The sequence below is a fragment of the Schistocerca serialis genome, chromosome 2, assembly GCF_023864345.2.
Source record: "Schistocerca serialis cubense isolate TAMUIC-IGC-003099 chromosome 2, iqSchSeri2.2, whole genome shotgun sequence".
Classification (NCBI taxonomy): Eukaryota; Metazoa; Arthropoda; class Insecta; order Orthoptera; family Acrididae; genus Schistocerca; species Schistocerca serialis.
The window spans coordinates 603430007-603450229 of record NC_064639.1 but is presented as its reverse complement, the minus strand read 5'-3'; the positions used below and the strand labels follow the sequence as shown (position 1 = coordinate 603450229).

Here is a 20223-nt window from a genome sequence, read left to right as displayed (position 1 = left end):
TAATGCACTCCAATGTCTTGGATCTATAACAGTGGCACCTCACAATTCCTAAAACTTCTAAGCTAGATGAGTAACAAGTGAATGTCGCAGTGAAACAATAACCTGAAATTTTCCAGATTGCTTATCAAGCAATCTCTACTGCTGGTGCATTATCGTGTCACCTCGATTAATTCTGGAGCATCCAGATGACAATCGTAGCTATGGGGTGGGGTAGGGTGGGGTAGGGTGGGGCGGGGTGGGGTACAGTGGGGTTGTGGTGGGGCGGGGGGGAATCCTTCTTTTTGGATGATCATTTACGACACGATCATGGCAGGAGCAGGTCTAGCATCAAATCTGGTTTGTACTACACCTTTATCCCTCCCCCCTCTCCCCTGTACCTTCTCACACATTGTGTGTGTGTGTGTGTGTGTGTGTGTGTGTGTTTTTTTTAGAAGATATGTAATAATGTAATATGTCTTAAAATATCTTCTCAAAATTTTAAAAAATACTGGAAGCAGTCATGTGTGTCAGTATTTGGGATCATTTATTTATCTTCATTTTTATGTGTCAATATTACTATGGTATTTCTCAATTATCCTGGAAATGTATCTTAGTCATTGAGTAATTACGAATATAAAAGTTCAAATGAGGTTCTAACAAATCCATGCATGAGTTTAATGCCCCCTCCTGCCACCCCTCCTCCTCCCCTTCATGAAATGTCCTTATACTAAAAAGAATTCATGTTTTTCAGTGATCTAATATTTTTTTGTAATCTTTTTAATGAACACACATATGAAAATGTATTGGTGGTTAATTCAGATCCTGCCTTAAATTAATCTGGGTTTGATTACTTTATTTAGTCACTATGCTTGTTGCTGGTAGTCTTTTTATTCAATTTGGTAAGTGATTATATCAATATAAAACCATGGCGCATCTGTGGCCAAATGTCCCATTGTTTATACTTGTTTTCTGCTTAGTTTGCTCTAAATTAATTTTGCTTTTTGTTTTAAGTGTGCTATATTTACACACAACACTTTTTTCCAGTTAGCAGGATAGTTTTTTTTTTTATTATAGCATATCTTCTCAGATAAGTGGAAATCTTTCTTCGTGAATACTTTAAATCACTAAGTTGCTCACATTTTGCTCCTTTTTCTTTTCATTGTATCTTTAGGTAATGACAAAATTATATTAACTGCTTAACTGAACAATGGAAAATCCAGAATGGAATGTAAAAAATATTATGAAAAGGATAGTTGCTACTCGTCATATAGTGGAGATACTGAGTCGCAGATAGGCACAACAAAAGACTGTCACAAAATAAGCTTACAGCCAACAAGGTCTTTGACAAAAATAGACAAAAGACACACACACACACGACCACAGTCTCTGACAGCAGAAGCCAGACTACGAGCAGCAGCAGCAGCGTATGATGGGAGAGGCAACTGGCTGAGGGTAAGGAGGATGCTGGGGCAGGGGGGAGGGGGGGGGGGGGGGAGTGAAGTGCTGCTGGAGAGTGTGCAGGGTCAACATGGAGAGAGGGTAGGGCAGCTAGATCCAGTCAGGAGGCTACACAAAGGGCAGGAGTGAGAGGGGTGAGGGAAAGGGGGGGGGGAGGGGGGGAGGTGGAAAAGGAGAGAAGTAAAAAGACTGGGTGTGTTGGTGGAATAGAGAGCTGTGTAGTGCTGGAATGGGAACAGAGAAGGACTAGATGGGTGAGGACAACGACTGAAGAAGGTTGAGGCCAGGAGGGTTACGGGTATGTAGGATACATTGCAGGGAGGGTTCCCACCTGTGCAATTCAAAAAAGCTGATATTGGTGGGAAGGATCCATATGGCACAAGCTTGATGCAGTCAGTGAAATTAAGAATGTCATGTTGGGCGGCGTGCTCACCAACAGGGTGTTCCAGTTATTTCTTGCGCACAGTTTGTCAATGACCATTCGTGCTGACAGACAAGTTGTTGGTTGTCATGCCCATGTAGAATGCAGCATAGTCGTTGCAGCTAAGCTTGTTAATCACATGACTAGTTTCTCAGGCAGCCTGCCTATGATTGGGTAGCTAATACTTGTGACTGGACTGGAGCAAATTCCCATTCCAGCACTATTCCACCAACTCACCCAGACTTTTTACTTCTTTCCTTTTCCACTAACCCACTCTCCCCCTCTCTCCCCTACCCTCCATCTAACCTCCCGACTGCACCTAGCTGCCCTGCCCTCTCTCTTCATCTTGTCCCTGCACGCTCCCCAGCTGCACTTCATTGTCCCCCACCCCTACCTTGCTATCCCTCCCACCCTCTGCTCCAGCCTCTTCCTTACCTCCACCCAGATGTCTCTCCCATCATGCACCGCTGCTGCTGCTGCTGCTGCTTGTAGCCTGGCTTCAGCTGCCAGAGACTGTAGTCATGTGTGTGTGAGTTGTGTTTGCATGAGTGTGTATGTCTGTTGTCTATTTTTCAAAAAGACTTTGTTGGCCGAAAGTTTATTTTGCAACAGTCTTTTTGTTGTGCCTATCTGTGACTCAGCATCTCCACTATACACTAACTGTTTCATGAAAACATTTCTGAAGAGACAAAACTGTCACCTATATCTTTCCCCACTGTTCTTCTTGGCAAGTCAACACTTATAATTTAGTTACGCAATATTTTTAATTAGCAACAATTAATTATCATAATGATTTACCACAATAATTGATGATTTTTGGAAATTTATTTTTGGTTTTACATCTAAACTGCTGAAGGTATATGAATCTAATACCAAGTTGTCAATGAGAGTAGCATTATGCCCTAAACTATGAGAACAAAACTGTAGCAAACCAATCAAACCATTAACTGTGTGTCCTCGCTCTCTACTACATAACAAGTGTAAATATCCCAACAATTACCAGCTCTAGTTACTTCTGTAATGCATTGTTAAGATACTAAGTGTCAATGAAATTTATAATATTTTCTCTTGGTACTTTGATACGGTCTCTAACTGTATACTGTGTGTTCCAGATTTTATACAACAAGCTCAAAACAAATCTCCTTCTAGAATCTCACATATGATGTTGTTTCATACATGTTACCTTGTATTAGTTGTACAATAATAAAGTGAAACCAACAGAAATTATTGACACATACACATGCAATTTTTCAGTTTTAAGCAGTGGGAAATTTATGTAACACCAATGACAAAAAAGAACATATACCTTAGCCTTTGTTAGGAGAGATCCAAGGCCCCAGAATGTTCCTCCTCCAGTTGCTGTGCCTCCAATCCTCTCATAAGAATTGTCAGACTCCACCTGCATTAAAAATTCAAATATATACTAAAATCTGCCCTTAAAGAGCAAGAAATGCTGGTCAGGACAAATACATCTACCTAACTTTAATTATAACTATAGCCTCAATATGTCTGTTAGCTGTTGTGTAGCACACATTCAAAGACTAATATCATTTGCTCCATACTGTATGGTCAAATTCACAACAGCTACAGGAAGTTTCAAACATGTAGTGCTTGTATGAATCAATGCAATATAAGTAGCATTTTTACATCCATTTTAATTGAAAATTCTAATGACACCACATCTAATTTTTTGCCAAATATACAGTGAAGCAGACATTGCAACTATTACTGAAGTCTAACCTCAACTGTAAATATACTATACACCTCTTATTATGTTTGTAGAATTTTTGTAGTACTTGTAATGTTACCATTATGAAGAGACGGTCCTTTTTCAGCAACTGACATGCACATAGTTTACTTTTTCCAAACTGACTAGAACACACAGAGGATGAGCAACGAAAAAATTTTATTCTTATAAGTGTATATGCATTTGATCCTTTCTTCAAGGAGTTTTAGAGCCAAATGAAATGAAGCATTAAACAATTGGAAATATTAGGCATTGTCTAACAGTACATCTATTCATTCATGAAAATTATTGCTACCAATGCACTGCAGTTTGAGAGTAACAAATGATATCCACCTTTGCACCAGTAAATCCAACGTTAGCAAAAAAAAAAAAAAAAAGTGAAATATTCGGCTATAAAATGTTTACCGAAATAATGTGTCTGACACACAGAAGAAGTGTACATAGACCCACTTGAGAGTGGAGATAAAAGATCTTAGCCAGTGACTTCAATGTCAGCATCATGCAGGTGATATGCAGTAAGTTAGATGAGCACGTGGAACATTCTCCACAACAACTGCCACTATCCATATCACTTACAATGCATGCAGGCTTTATTACCAATGGACTTGCCTCCACAGTGACAGTTATCTCCCTGGTTCATCACACAGGTTACCACAGTGCTCTGATTTCTATCACCCACCAGATTCACAGGTGAGGCTACCTTTAGAAGTGGTGGTATGGCTAACCTTCACAACATCCTTCTGTGGGCTTTGGAGAATCCGCATAGTATGGTGGCAGCGAGCAAAAGATGTACACTGATTCATCCTCAATGTGTGGGTGGGGAATATTGATGACCACCTCATGGTACCAGCCATCCTTCTGCAATGCCTCACAAATGGGGCATATCTGAACATCTTGCAGATGACCCCCTCCCCCTACCCTGCTGGTAGGCATGTTTTTGGAACTAGTAAAGGTAATGTGGATACTACACGGCTGTGCTCCAGATCACTGCCCTCTTTGGGGTAAAGCTGGAAAACTAGTACAAACAGAACTTTCCTACTAGCCTGTTGTGTTCTCATTTGTGTTTTCAATCACTGAAACCTATAATGTCAAAGATATTTTATCCCAACCTTCTTGTGGGTTTATCTCCCTTGAAATGCACTTCCATCCATATGCCCATTTGACTGTTTCTGCTTCTTATTCACTCTGGGTTTGTTTCCTACAGGTTGTCCATATTTAGTAAAATCACTCTATAATGTTTACTGTGAATATGATCCATGGATAATGGAACTAAGCCACATAATCAACAGAAAAGTAGTTCAGTACTGTGCTGCATAGATGTTACTTATCAGGACCATGTAATTTAAACATAAGTGAACAAGGTGAACAATCACACAGTCCTGATGAGCACTTATGTCAGGTGCATCTCTAGTATTCACATCTGTGGCATAACTGTAAGGGGCAGTCAAATTAAAACTGAACACCTGCCACAGTGGGACCATGGGATGCTTCCATTCAAATGTAATCACCACGCATTAAGACTTTTATCCCGTTGGGAGATAAGACCATCAATTCCCGTTTCATAGAATGCAGTCAGCCACTGACAGATCCACAACCACATCCATTCTTAATTTCCTTGTCCAACTGAAACCGACGACCACGCATGTCTTTCTTCAAGTTGCCAAGGATGTGAAAATGACACATTGAAACATCCAGGCTATACAGAGGATGTTGCATTGTTTCCCAACCAAATCACTGAAGCATAGCCTTCATGTGACTGACTGTGTGGGGGCACACAGTATTGTGCAACAGAATGATTCCCTCCCACAGCATATCTGGGTGTTTTGACTTCATGGCATGTCACACTTCCCGCAAAGTTTCTTAAAAGTGCTGAGCATTGATTGCAGTTCCACACTTGAGGAACTCAATGAGCACAGGGCCCCGGAAGCCAAAAAAGGAGGTCATCATGACCTTACTGGAACTTGTGCAAACAGCTTTGGATTTGTAAAATTTAAAATTTTCCCGGCAAATCAACTGTTCAAAGAGATTTCGGGATTGCAGCTTTGGATTTCTTTAGCGGAGGAGATGTGGAAAATTTCCATTGTTGACTTTGTCATTTGCCCTCACTCTGCATTGAATCATTCTGTTGCATGATAATGCCTGTCCCCACACTGCCAATAAGACGAAGGCTAAGCTTCAGTGATTCAGGCGGGAAATGCTTCAACATCCTCAGTACAGCCCTGACCTTTCACTGGATGATTCTCACAACTCTGATGACCTGAGGAAAGACGTGCGTTGACTTTGGTTTGTATCAGATGAGGAAGTGCAAGATGGGGTACGGTTATGGATCCGTCAGCAGCAGGCTGCGGTCTATGAAACAAGAATTGATTGTCTCATCTCCCATTGGGATAAACGTCTTAACACATGGAGTGATTACTTTTGAATGGAACCATACTATGGTCCCACTGTGACAGGGTTTTGGCTTTCATTTGACTGCCCCTCACACAACGGGAAACTGACTTATAATAATTATCACATGCAATTTCATAAAAATGGCATAATATAAACATATTTGTTAATTCAGTGAACAACAATGTGGCTCAGTGCCAAAGTTCTTTCCAAAAATAAAAGGCATCCATATCTCAGCATGAAGAAATTTTCAAATAATGACCCAAGAAAAAGTGATGAATCTTAACACAAAACAGGAAACAACAACTCACACAAGCAAAATAATTAGGTGCCAGTGAAATAAAAGCCCTAATGGTTTGTCTGCTACAGATATGTTTTGAAAAACAGGGTTTACAATTTTATTTTTCTTGTGCTGACAACTAATTCTGTACAGAGACAATTTTGAGCCAATAATGGATTTTATACGTGCAAGAGCATTATGTTTATTAATTTTTATTATTATTAACAGTATTATGACGCTAATTTTTTGAATATTGTTTAACTATAGCATTCATGACAAACACCTTAGGAATATTTTTAATTCTCCTTTGTCTGCAGTGGCCTATGATCCAGTATTTAAATTGCAGAGGTAATTCCAAATTGAGTATGCACACACGTCGCACATAGATCAAATTTTTTCACATAGGAGCCATCAGCATATCAAATTTTAAAAGCTTCTCTGGTCAAGGTAAATAGTTAAAACTGTAAGCTGTGTTAGTATAGCTCTTTCTAACAGTGCTACTGAGCAACTCAATGGTGCTGCTTCTGACATTGTGGTATATACAGTATCTCTACATGGATGAAACATCTTTTACGCTAATTCAGGTGTTTTTAGTAGCTGCTCAACATAGCCGGGGCACCTAATACGCATTTTAAGTAATTCACAATAGCATCTTGGTGCTGTCTTAATAAAATAATAGTATGCCACAAATAGGACAGGTGTCAATAAGTAGCCTGCATCAAACCAAGGTTCTCCCCTCTTATTGTCTCTGACTGGTCTTTCAGAGAGAGAGAGAGAGAGAGAGAGAGAGAGAGAGAGAGAGAGAAAATGTGTTGTATCACTATCACTTCTCCCCATTCCTGTTCCATTTGCGTATAGTGTGTGGGAATAAAATGTGACGATAACCCCCATATGAGCTCTACTTTTCTAATTTTCCAACATGCTTGTTTCACAAGATTTATGTGGGAAGAAATGGTATGTTTCCTACTTTTCTTTGAACATCCATTCTCGGAATTTTAACAGTAAACCACCCCATATTGTCTACTGCTTTGCTTGTATTGTCAGCCACTTGAATTTGATGAGCATCGCCATATCACTACCATGTTTGCTATATAAACCCATGACAAAACACACTACTTTTCTTGGGATCTTCTCAATTAATACTACCCATTAAGGGTTCCAGAAAGGTGAGTCATACTCACTAATTGGTTGAATGAGTGTTTAGTACAACCCTTTTTTGTGGAAGAATTACATTTATCGGGGTTTCCTCCAAAGAATCTCAAACTGGCAAGTGCTTTTCCTGCAGCCTAGTTTTATATTTCTGTTTCACTTAAAGTCACTCCATACAGTTACTTCTGGGAACTACTAAATATTTTATGACAGTTACCATTCCACAAAGCATGACATTTTATATATCATTTGGAGGCAACTGTGATTTCAAAATACTTAAAATGTGTTATTTTTTGACACAATCATGACTATCTTTTCAGATTACTGTTTCCAATCATTTTAAATGGCCATCTTCAGATCTAAAATTAAAATTAAAATCTTTATATAATTTACAATGTTACATGTAAAACACATATGTGTTATAAAATAAAGATAAAATAAAATTCACATACCCAATTGCTGCACGTAAGGGCTACATGTTATCACTAATGTGACAGTATTCTGCTACATTATATTTAATAAAATTGAAAATAAAAATAAAATAAAAATCCATCCACAATTGATGTCTATAGGTTACAAAAGTGACAAGAATACTTCACATTTGTAAACATATTTTGTTAAAAGGAGTTGCAGAAACATTGTCTAAATTTTCATTACTTCAATATAATGGAAGGAAACATTCCACGTGGGAAAAATTATATATAAAAACAAAGATGAGGTGACTTACCGAACAAAAGCGCTGGCAGGTCGATAGACACACAAACAAACACAAACATACACACAAAATTCAAGCTTTCGCAACAAACTGTTGCCTCATCAGGAAAGAGGGAAGGAGAGGGAAAGACGAAAGGATGTAGGTTTTAAGGGAGAGGGTAAGGAGTCATTCCAATCCCGGGAGCGGAAAGACTTACCTTAGGGCGAAAAAGGGACGGGTATACACTCGCACACACACACCTATCCATCCACATATACAGACACAGGCAGACATATTTAAAGACAAAGAGTTTGGGCAGAGATGTCAGTCGAGGCAGAAGTATAGAGGCAAAGAAGTTGTTGAATGACAGGTGAGGTATGAGTGGCGGCAACTTGAAATTAGTGGAGATTGAGGCCTGGCGGATGACGAGAAGAGAGGATATACTGAAGGGCAAGTTCCCATCTCCGGAGTTCGGATAGGTTGGTGTTGGTGGGAAGTATCCAGATAACCCGGACGGTGTAACACTGTGCCAAGATGTGCTGGCTGTGCACCAAGGCATGTTTAGCCACAGGGTGATCCTCATTACCAACAAACACTGTCTGCCTGTGTCCAGCAACAAACTGTCCATTCGCATGAATGGACACAGGCAGACAGTGTTTGTTGGTAATGAGGATCACCCTGTGGCTAAACATGCCTTGGTGCACAGCCAGCACATCTTGGCACAGTGTTACACCGTCCGGGTTATCTGGATACTTCCCACCAACACCAACCTATCCGAACTCCGGAGATGGGAACTTGCCCTTCAGTATATCCTCTCTTCTCGTCATCCGCCAGGCCTCAATCTCCGCTAATTTCAAGTTGCCGCCACTCATACCTCACCTGTCTTTCAACAACTTCTTTGCCTCTATACTTCTGCCTCGACTGACATCTCTGCCCAAACTCTTTGTCTTTAAATATGTCTGCTTGTGTCTGTATATGTGGATGGATAGGTGTGTGTGTGCGAGTGTATACCCGTCCCTTTTTTCCCCCTAAGGTAAGTCTTTCCGCTCCCGGGATTGGAATGACTCCTTACCCTCTCCCTTAAAACCCACATCCTTTCGTCTTTCCCTCTCCTTCCCTCTTTCCTCATGAGGCAACAGTTTGTTGCGAAAGCTTGAATTTTGTGTGTATGTTTGTGTTTGTTTGTGTGTCTATCGACCTGCCAGCGCTTTTGTTCGGTACGTCACCTCATCTTTGTTTTTATATATAATTTTCATTACTTCATTATTATAAAATGCAAGATTGATCTCCTGCCGAGTTAAAAGCTGCCCAATGAGCAACCAAAACCTGTTTCTCAGATGTGCCAGGCTTTCTGCTGAAGCCTGCGAGACTTGACTACAACGTAAACAAACCAACAGTCAAAGATGTAGTGCAACTCTACATTATATTTAAAGAATTTTTATTTGGGAGCACTGTGAATCACCAAAACAAAAAAAGCTTCCCAAGTGTGGTCACACGCAAAGATTGTGCTTGCTGCGTTCTTCGAATTTAATGGGATAGTATATCATGAGTCCTTGTCACAAGGTCAAACAATTAGCACAGAGTTCCGTTGCACCAATTTGTGAGAAATAAAATGCATCATCTAACTTTATAGTGAAACAATCCATTGCTTTTGCAACACAAAAATGCACTTGTTCACATTTCACAGCTTATTTGTAAATTTTTGGTCCAAATCAGTACCATAATGATGTGTCCGAATCCATACTCAAAGCTCCCAAAAATAAAGAAAACCTTAAAGGGGCATTATTTTATAACCATAGATAAGATTAAAAGCATATCGCTGAGAGAGCTAAAAGCTATATCAAAGATCAAGTTTCAAAAATGTTTCATGTATCAGTAAAAGGGCAGGTGTACGTGTAAATAACCAAAGTGGGCTATTCTGAAAGGGATAAAATGTAGTAAATAAAAATTCTTTTGGAAAAACAAAAAATCCTGTGATTTTTTTAACACACCTCATACTATTGTCACGAACCTCTCTTTGCTTTTATAGCATCTTTTTAACATGGTTAACAAAATATGATGAGCCTTTCTCAACCCTCCAGCCCCACCACCCACCCTCAACACAGACACTGTGCAATACTTTTGAATTATACTGGTTGATAGTCTTTATCTTCATCCCTTGAGATTAATGCCTGATGTTTACTGCTTGGATAATTCTGCTTATTTATTTTCTCCAACTGAACACAAAATTTTAACTAAGTACAAGTTTTTGTCATACATACCGAACATCATGGATAGTCTCAGTATGGAGAGAGTCAAATAATAACCACACAAAAGAAAAAACGAAATTTGGCATGTGCTTCTCTGCAGTGCTTCGGGCAACAACACAGTCATTTATTTTCCATTTACTTCACTTTTAAATTACATTTAAAATGGTTATCACCATTCAACAGTGCCATAATACTTCCCTCTTTCCAAGTTATGAAATGGTTTTAATTTTAAAGTAAGAAAGATGCATATTTCAAAAGAAAAAAACTGAAAGTACAGACAATTGTTGGCAAAACTGAGGTTTCAAGTCAATTACATAAACATTATTACCATTATTGACTTGAAACAGACACTATGCACAAATACAAGAATGAAATTTATATAGCTTAACGCCAGTACTAGTATGATAAGGAAAGAAAACAGAATATTGGGCTAATATTTTTTTAGACTTTTGTGAAATGAGAAGAATATATTTAGAAATCTTTCTTTACAAAAAAGGGACTTTTCTACTTTCCTGACTTACTTTCATGATGCTAACTCCTGAGCCAATATTAACCAAGAGATATGGAAAGATATTTGGGTCCGCATTTTGAAACTTGTACTCAGGATTGCCATGGCGGTGGTATTCAAATGCTTCATCTGTAATGTTCTTCAGTAAGAAATTGCACCCCTTGATCAAGCAGCTCATCTCATCCTCTTTGTCAACTCTAACAAGAAGTTTTTCAGTGCAACAGAGTTAGTCAATTTTTTTAAAAAAATCTGAGTTTTATTGGTTTTAAAAGTATAAAGTTTGCAGTACAAAATCTAAGGCTTATTTTACAATAAATTTTACAAAAGTTAAAATACTTACGAAAGACCCAGTTTTTGTTGAAGAAGTTCTGTGTACTTATAAGCTCCTCCACCAGTAGCTTTTATGGTTTTTCCAACCATATTTTCTCTGCTATTAACCAAATTAGCTTCAATAAAATTCAAACAATTTTCAATGTATTTTGTTTCAAATTTAATGAAGTGCAATCTAGCTCCTTCCGATACCTCATATAATCGATGCTCCTACAAAGAGAAAACCATAATCAATAAAGCACTAGCTGTAACACTAAATTTCAAAAAGGCAACGAGCACTACTTAACTCCTTACTATATACCAGTGAGCCAAACAGGAAAATCTCTGTGTGCTTTTACCATGATTTTTTTTTCTTTTACTAATACAGAACTACTACATGACACGACATAACTACAAATACTTTACTTATGCTGTCCAATGGCACACAAGCTACTTCAATACTTCTTTACTCATGCAGTATGTAACATTTTCAAACAGGTTCTATCCTTATTCATACAGAAATGAACTTTACAATTCAAACAAAGAACAAAGGATCAATCCACCCTTCAATTGTAGAAATTTGCATCATTGTTGACCTCCCAATACAGGTAAGTGTTTAACATTCACTCATTTTTGTATGAATAAGGCCTGAAACTGTTTCAAAATGTCTCATACTGCATGTGTAGCGGGGTACTGATGTAGATTGCGTGCCACTGGACAGGATGAGTTATATCATGCCATACAGTACTTGTAAAGAAACAATGAACTGTTATATGTTTCACCTTACATGCATTGTATGCCAGGAATGTACCAAACCATTTATTTCTTACGTTCTGCAAAATAAAACTTCTTTTCAGAATTGCTTGTCAATATGGTCTACTAACCTCAAAAACTACAGTACTGGCTATTAAAGTTGCTACACCACAAAGATGACGTGCTACAGATGCGAAATTTAACCGACTGGAAGAAGATGCTGTGATATGCAAATGATTAGCTTTTCAGAGCATTCACACAAGGTTGGGAGCATTCACACAAGGTTGGCGTCGGTGGTGACACCTGCAACATGCTGACATGAGGAAAGTTTCCAACTGATTTCTCATACAGAAACAACAGTTGACCGGCGTTGCCTGGTGAAACGTTGTTGCGATGCCTCGTGTAAGGAGGAGAAATGCGTACCATCACGTTTCCGACTTTGATAAAGGTCGGATTGTAGCCTATCGCAATTGCGGTTTATCGTATTGCAACATTGCTGCTTGCGTTGGTCGAAATCCAATGACTGTTAGCAGAATATGGAGTCGGTGGGTTCAGGAGGGTAATATGGAATGTCGTGCTGGATCCCAATGGCCTCGTATCAGTAGCAGTCAAGATGACAGGCATCTTATCCGCATGGCTGTAATGGACTATGCAGCCATGTCTCGATCCCTGAGTCAACTTATGGGGACATTTGCAAGACAACAACCATCTGCACGAACAGTTCGACAATGTTTGCAGCAGCATGGACTATCAGCTCCGAGACCATGGCTGCGGTTACCCTTAACGCTGCATCACAGACAGGAACACCTGTGATGGTGTACTCAACGCCGAACCTGGGTGCACAAATGGCAAAACGTCATTTTTTCAGATGAATCGAGGTTCTGTTTACAGCATCACGATGGTCACATCCATGTTTGGCGACATCACGGTGAATGCACATTGGAAGCGTGTATTCATCATCACCGTACTGGCGTATCACCCTGAGTGATGGTATGGGGTGCCATTAGTTACACATCTCTGTCACCTCTTGTTCGCTTTGATGGCACTTTGAACAGTGGACGTTACATTTCAGATGTGTTACGACCCGTGGCTCTACCCTTCATTCGATCCCTGCGAAACCCTACATTTCAGCAGGATAATGCACGACTGCATGTTGCAGGTCCTGCACGGGCCTCTCTGGATACAGAAAATGTTCGACTGCTGCCCTGGCCAGCACATTCTCCAGATCTCTCAACAACTGAAAACATCTGGTCAATGGTGGCCGAGCAACTGGCTCGTCACAATATGCCAGTCACTACTCTTGATGAACTGTGTTATCGTGTTGAAGCTGCATGGGCAGCTGTACCTGTACACGCCATCGAAGCTCTGTTTGACTCAATGCCCAGGCGTATCAAGGCCGTTATTACGGCCAGAGGTGGTTGTTCTGGGAACTGATTTCTCAGGATCTATGCACCCAAATTGCGTGAAAATGTAATCCCATGTCAGTTCTAGTATAATATATTTGTCCAATGAATACCCGTTTATCATCTGCATTTCTTTTTGGTGTAACAAATTTAATGGCCAGTTGTGTAATACACAAATTATTTTCACAAAAAGAAAAAAAGACTTAATGCATAAAGGGGTTAAAACGAAGCATCACAAGGTCTTAATGATAGAGACTAAAACATTACATGTGAAGTCAAATTCATTAACAAAGGTAGTGTTCTTATCTAAAATAAAATAAACTTATAAACAAATACATTGTAATTCAATACTGCTTAAAATTCTGGAGCTGAGGAGTCCAACTTACAAAAAAATGGTGAAATCCCATTAAGGAATTAGAGAAACTAAGTTTGGAGCAACTGCAATGAAAAATAATAGTGTTTCTTCGACAAGAATTAAGGAGCTGAGGTTTGTTTAACTGCTAATGAAAGAAACAATATTATGAGAAGGAAAGTTGCTACTCACCTTATACCGGAGATGCTGAGTCGCAGATAGGCACACAAAAAGACTCTCACAATTAAATCTTTTATGGTTTCAGTTGCCTGAGACTGCAATCATGCATGTGAGTTGCATTTGTTTGTGTGTGTGTGTGTGTGTGTGTGTGTGTGTGTGTGTGTGTGTGTGTGTGTGCACGCGCGCGCACTCCGCTATATGATGAGTAGCGACTTTTCTTCTCATAATACTGTTACATTCCATACTGTATTTCCCATTGTTTGCCAATGAAAGAAATTAAACATAAATGTTACACTAGTTGAGATTAGGAATAAACTTGCCTCTGGCGCAAAACGATCTTCAGTTCATTTTTATTGTGTCAGCAGAACTGAGAACCATTTTTGCAGTTAGAAGCAAATTTAGTCCTAATCTCAACTTATCGTATAACTGTGTTCAATCATTGATAAAAAGTTTATATATATTATGCTAGTGTTGTGGCTCACAGCCTTGTGCTAGCTTTTTTTTTAATTTCATTTCATTTAAGCTAGTTATACATTCAAAACAACTCCCATTAAGTGCCATAAAACAGTGTACACAACTCTAGATCTTCCCAGCCCACAATAATCTGAGAAAATTACTGAAATTTGAACTTGGGACTTAAATGACAGTGGTCATTAAAATTGACCACTGAATTACAGAAGCAGTCAAACTAATTAGGACATGAAAGAACACAATATATAATTCAGAATGATGGATCTGGAACATTATAAACCAATTCAAGAAGTTATCAACACTGTGTGAAATTCTACAGAGATTAATAATACATTTACAATCAGTATTAAACTGTCTACAGTAACAGAGGAATGGAATGGGAAGTGATATTAGATAGGGAGCTACATCATGGGTCTGGGAGGAAGAGAAAAAAGAGAGGGGGGGGGGGGAGGAGGGGGAGGAGGAGGAGGAGGAGGGATTTGGAGAGGGAGTGAGTGTGTGCATCGAGTGGATGGTATGCTAGAAAGATGGCACTGAAAAAGTGTGTTACGTGGGTTACAACACAGAGGCAGCCTTAAACATCGATGGAGGAGTAATGAGAAGAAACTGTCTGTGTCTCCCTGTGTAAAGTTCTAAAAAAGAGAGGTTGGACAACATTTTGCCATTTCCTAGGACTTCACAATTCCTTTGGATCAACAATCTCCTCACCAGTTCAGTATGGCCAGCCACAAATTTCTCTTTTGAGTCAACTTCTTCATCTCAGAGAGCACTTGTACATTACAGCCTCAGTTACTTGCTAGATGTATTCCAATCTCTGTCTTCCCCTACAGTTTTTATCCTCTGAAGCACCCTCTAGTGCCACAGGAGTTATTCAATGAAGCCTTAACACATGTCCCATCATCCCACCCCTTCTTGTTGATGATGTTTTCCATATGTTCCTTTCCTTGCTGATTCTGTAGAGAACCTCGTCATTCCTTATCTTATCAGTCCACATCCTTTTATAGCACCACATCTCAAATGCTTCAGTTCTCTACTTTTCAGTATTCCCACAATATTCACTACCATACAGTGCTGTGATCTGCACATACATTCTTAGAAACTTAGCCTTCAGATTTAGGTCAACATATGATCCCAGCTAGCATCTCTTTTCCATGGATGCCCCATTTGCCTCTGCTGATCTGCTATTTGTGTTGTTCTTGCTTCATATGTCACTTTGCACCGAACATAGCAGAATTCCTTAACTTTGTCTACTTTGTGGTCCCCAATTTTTTATGTTAAGTTTATCACTAATCTCATTTCTGCTACTCATCGCTCTTGCCTCTCTTTGGTTAACTCTTCTGCCATCTTCTGTACTCATTTGACAATTCATTCCAGTCAACACATTCTGTAATTCTTCTTCAGTTTCACTGATGATACAAATGTTACCAGTGAATCTTATCATTCACATCCTTTAACGATGAATTTTAATCCACTCCTGAACTTTTCTTTTATTTCCATCATAGGTAGAATATCAGTGGCAAAAGTCTACATCTCTGTCTTACACTATTTTTAATATGACCACTTCGTTCTTTGTTTTCCATTCTTACATTTTCCTCATGGTTCTTGAACATTGTAAATTATCCATCTTTCGCTATAGGTTACTCCTACCTTTCTAAGAATTTCATACATCTTGCAATATTTCTCCTTTTTTAAATGCTGTTTCCAGGTTGACATAATCCTATGAACTTGTCTCGATTTTTCTTAAGTCTTGTCGACATCATCAATCACATCATCAGAATTGCCTCTCTGGTGCCTGTATCTTTCTGAAAGCCAAACTGATTGTCATCTAACATACCACTGACTTTTTTGCAATTCCTATTAATTTCATTCCTAAGTAAAGTTGTGTGTTCCTAAATTCCCTGAACATTATTTTACTTCCTTGTTTCAATCAATCATTTTAAGTATTTCTTCCGTTAAACCAGATTACTTCAGGAAACTTCAAACGCATCTCATCATTCGCCAGTACTTCAGTATCTCACATCTTCGTACACTGGTTCTTCCAGATGAGTCTCTTAAGCTTCAACCTACTCTAAATAACTAAAGTGTGATCCAAGACTGGCTGCTCGTGGGCACACCTTACAATCCAATATCTGATTTCAGTCTCTCTCTCTGACCATGATGTAATCTAACTGGAATCTTTTCATATCTCCAGGTCTTTTCCAAGCATAATTCCTCCTTTTGTGATTTTTGAATAATGTAGTCACCACTACTAGCTGCAACTTACTGCACAACTCAATTAGCTTTTCACATCATCTCATTCCTACTACCAGGCTCATATTCTCCCATAGCTCTCTTCCAAATGTTCACCTACTACCACATTCCAATCCCTCAAGATTATTAGATTATCTCATTTTACATACAGAATTACCCATTCAGTACCCTCATATACTTCATCTCTTAATCTTTGATTTGTGACACTAGCATGTAAAGCTGAACTGCTGTTGTTGCCATTGGTTTTCTGTTGACTCTGAAGAGAACAACCGTATCACTAAACCACTGAATTATTCACAGTAACTCACTCTCTGCCCTCCTCTCCTGTTTATAATAAATCCTATTTCCATTATATCATTTTCTGCTGGTGTTGATATTACCTTATATTTATTTGACCAGAAATAATTATTTTTGCCATTTCAACGTAACTGACTCCCATTATATGTAGGCAGAGCCTTTGCATTTCTCTTTTCAAATTTTCTAGCTTCCCTACAACACAGAAACTTCTGACATTCAACACTCTGACTTTCAGTATGTTATCCTTGTCTTGGTTATTCATTCTTTTTATCTCCACCTTGGCAGCCCCTCTCAAACATCTAAATGAGGGACTAATCCAGAATTTTTTGTCAATGGAGAGATCAACATGACACTTTTCTCAGTTACACAGTGCATGTCATTTGGATATACATTGTGTGTTTCCATTGTCTTCTGCCTCCTCATGCTGATGATCACTGATGATTCTTCTGCCTTTTAGGAGCAGTTTCCCACCCCAAGGGCAAGAGTTTGTCCTGAAACTCCACCCACTCCTCCACATTCTTTGACAAGGCTGTTGGCAGAAAAAGAATGACTCCTTATACAAAATGTCTTCTGCCACTACTGCTGATGATTTCTATGCAAAATTTAGGCTGTGGCTGGGTTCAAACCCATGATCCAGGACATTTTGATAACCAGTCAAGATGTTACCGAAGATCATAGGCCCACCTTCCGTTTAAGTACTTTTATATCTAGATCACCTTAGAAAGAACTGAAACTGATTCAAAGAAGTCATGCTTTTTGATAATGCCATGTACTATTCGAGTAATCTGCTTTATTTGTTTATCACTTCTTATAGTTTTCCCTGTCCTAACCATACTGATTGTTTTCACTTGACGCACATCACTTTTCTTTACAAAGCATCGCAGTAGTTACTAAAAAAATATGATATCCATGTTATTTACAGATTACAAACAGTTTTTCTTTATAAATTATGCATGTAACTTACTTATGGTGTTCTTCCTTTTTTATACATGTTCTGGAGTCAACTGCTTTCTCATAGTTTCACAGACTGAAGTCAGAGGGGAAAAAAAACCACCCTCGGTTTCACTTTCACCTTACATGATTTTTTAACTTTTATGATCTGGTTTTCCTCATTTTTGTTGTTTATACTTAACTTTTGTAAAACTTCAGGATAAATGTAGTTTGTTTCGTTCTACATTCAGCACAGTGTTTCTGTGTGTTCATTTGTCAGGTCCTGGGGATTGTCAACACTGTCAATAGTTGTTGGGGTGTTTTTTTTTTACATTTGGTGTGTGTGTGGGGGGGGGGGGGGGGGGAGTACATTAGAGAAGATGAGTTAGTTGTTCAGCAGAGATGGGAGTGGAGTGGGCCGAAAGAGTGGTGGTTTGGGGGAAAGCAACATGGTGGGTGGTAGTGGTTACTGGAAACCGGGGGAGGGGGGAGGGAGCTGGTGGTTAGTGCACGGAGGGGGATCATATGTCTACATATAAAATTATATACTACTTGTCCTATTAATTTAAAAAGTGTATTGTTTGCTAGGTGGACCAATCATTTATGAGTCATTTCTTTTCTGCAATGGTTTTATGTATGTGGTGATTTTCTCGTCGAGTGAGAAGTGAAGTGCGAAAATTCAAATACAGAAAAAGCTGTTTCACGACAGTTGAATAATCACAAAAAGTGGAAGCAATACCACATCTTTTTTTTTTTACTTCAACTTCCACTAACAACACAGGAAAAAGAGGCTTCATAAAAAACATAAAAAGAGGAAAAACATGGGACATAAATTTACACCAAATTTATATCAAAAAACTATTTTTCATCCATAAACAGCAAATTGTTGAAACATATTACATATGTTTTCAGTATACCAACTACTGAAGATGCTCTGTAAATAAAAGTGAGACGTACTTACCAAAGACGCTCTTAAATTACAGTAAAACTACGACAGAAAACACATTGATAACTGATGCATAACAATCACTGCCGAAGATGGTCATACAAACAAAAACTTCACTTAATTGTTTATCTGGAGTGAGTAAAACTTTTTATTGATATAACATACAGCCTTAGCGGAACCATTATTATTTTTAATCAGCATTTGAGGGTTGTAGAGCAAAGCATAAGGAGAACTGATACTGTATTAACCACTGATTACAAGAGCTTCTGAGGAACCAAAGTGAATATCTGCATCAGTCATGTTGGCCAACATTTTAGTCACGTCTTTGACTATGGTCACAATGGATCGTGGAGTGAGCAAGATTAATGCATGTGGTTGTGATTCACTGACAAGTTTTAATTCGACACCACAGCTACTCTACAGTGCTCATTATCATTACATTTTAATGTGTAACACCATGAATAATTATAAAAAGCTTAATGTTACAAATTAACAATGAGGTCATAGAACCAACAGATGAGAGTTTTGTATTTACATCAACTGGAGCTAGAGACAGGATGTGCAGCGAAAGAAGAAAACAGAAGAGTAAAGATGTAACTGTGCACTTTTGTTACACTAAATAGAGTTTTAAAAATTGAGCTGCTAATGTGACTGAAATGGTAAGTTTACAAGGAGTCAGTATTGAAAACTTTCACGTAAGTCAGTGAGACTGCAATTTAATGGGGAAATGATTACAAAACTAAGAACACAGTGAGCAATGGAAATATGCATGTTGGGAATTACTAGGAAAGACAGGGAAACAATCAAATGGAACAGAGAACATACTGGGTGGAAAAGATAATTACGACTAATGAAACCATAAGGGGTGGGGGGTTGTGACCAAGTTGAATTTGAAGATGAGTTTATTCAAAAAATCCAAAAAATGATCAAGTCGCTAAATGGAAAGCAAAGCAAAATTCATTCCAACACAATAAATAATTAAAATTCACATTTACACTAATATAATGCACTTATAACAGGCCAGTGTCAGCATAAAAATGGTTGTTGAAAATTGGGCCATGAATACTGAAAGGTTGCGAAATGCTGGCTTACACGATATCTGAAAAGGCTATCAGGTAGATAATAGATAACATTTCAGATCTTTTTCCTACAGAGACTCATGTTATGCCATTTCAAATAATCAGTAATGATCTTCCAGCACCAAAAGTAAACACTAATGGTCATACACTCAATAAAGCACAGTTCACACAATTCCTTAGGGTCCAGCTGGATAACAAGTTAAAAATGAAGATATGATCAATGAAAAATGCAGTAGCCACCAGAAAGATCGTGGGAGGTGCACATCAGCACGGCGCGTCACAGTCAGTAGTTGCCGCGCGGAAAGTCCCGTCCCCCAGAGGGCACGCGAGAATTCGGCCGCGCCCTCTGCCAGCCAAACAACAACTCAGGCAGCATGGGC

The 20223-nt window shown here is 38.8% G+C and overlaps 1 protein-coding gene across 2 annotated transcripts in view; it reads right to left on the bottom strand.

Moving 5' to 3' along the window:
* The window catches only part of LOC126457642 (4'-phosphopantetheine phosphatase), a 163974-nt gene that overhangs the window by 122274 nt on the left and 21477 nt on the right, over positions 1–20223 (bottom strand). For both annotated transcript variants that reach the window (XM_050094113.1, XM_050094114.1), the window contains exons 3-5: positions 11214–11413; positions 10887–11070; positions 3165–3257 (exon numbers count right to left, since the gene is read on the bottom strand). In XM_050094113.1, the coding sequence (XP_049950070.1) occupies positions 3165–3257; positions 10887–11070; positions 11214–11413 (477 nt within the window). The remainder of the gene's footprint in view (positions 1–3164; positions 3258–10886; positions 11071–11213; positions 11414–20223) is intronic.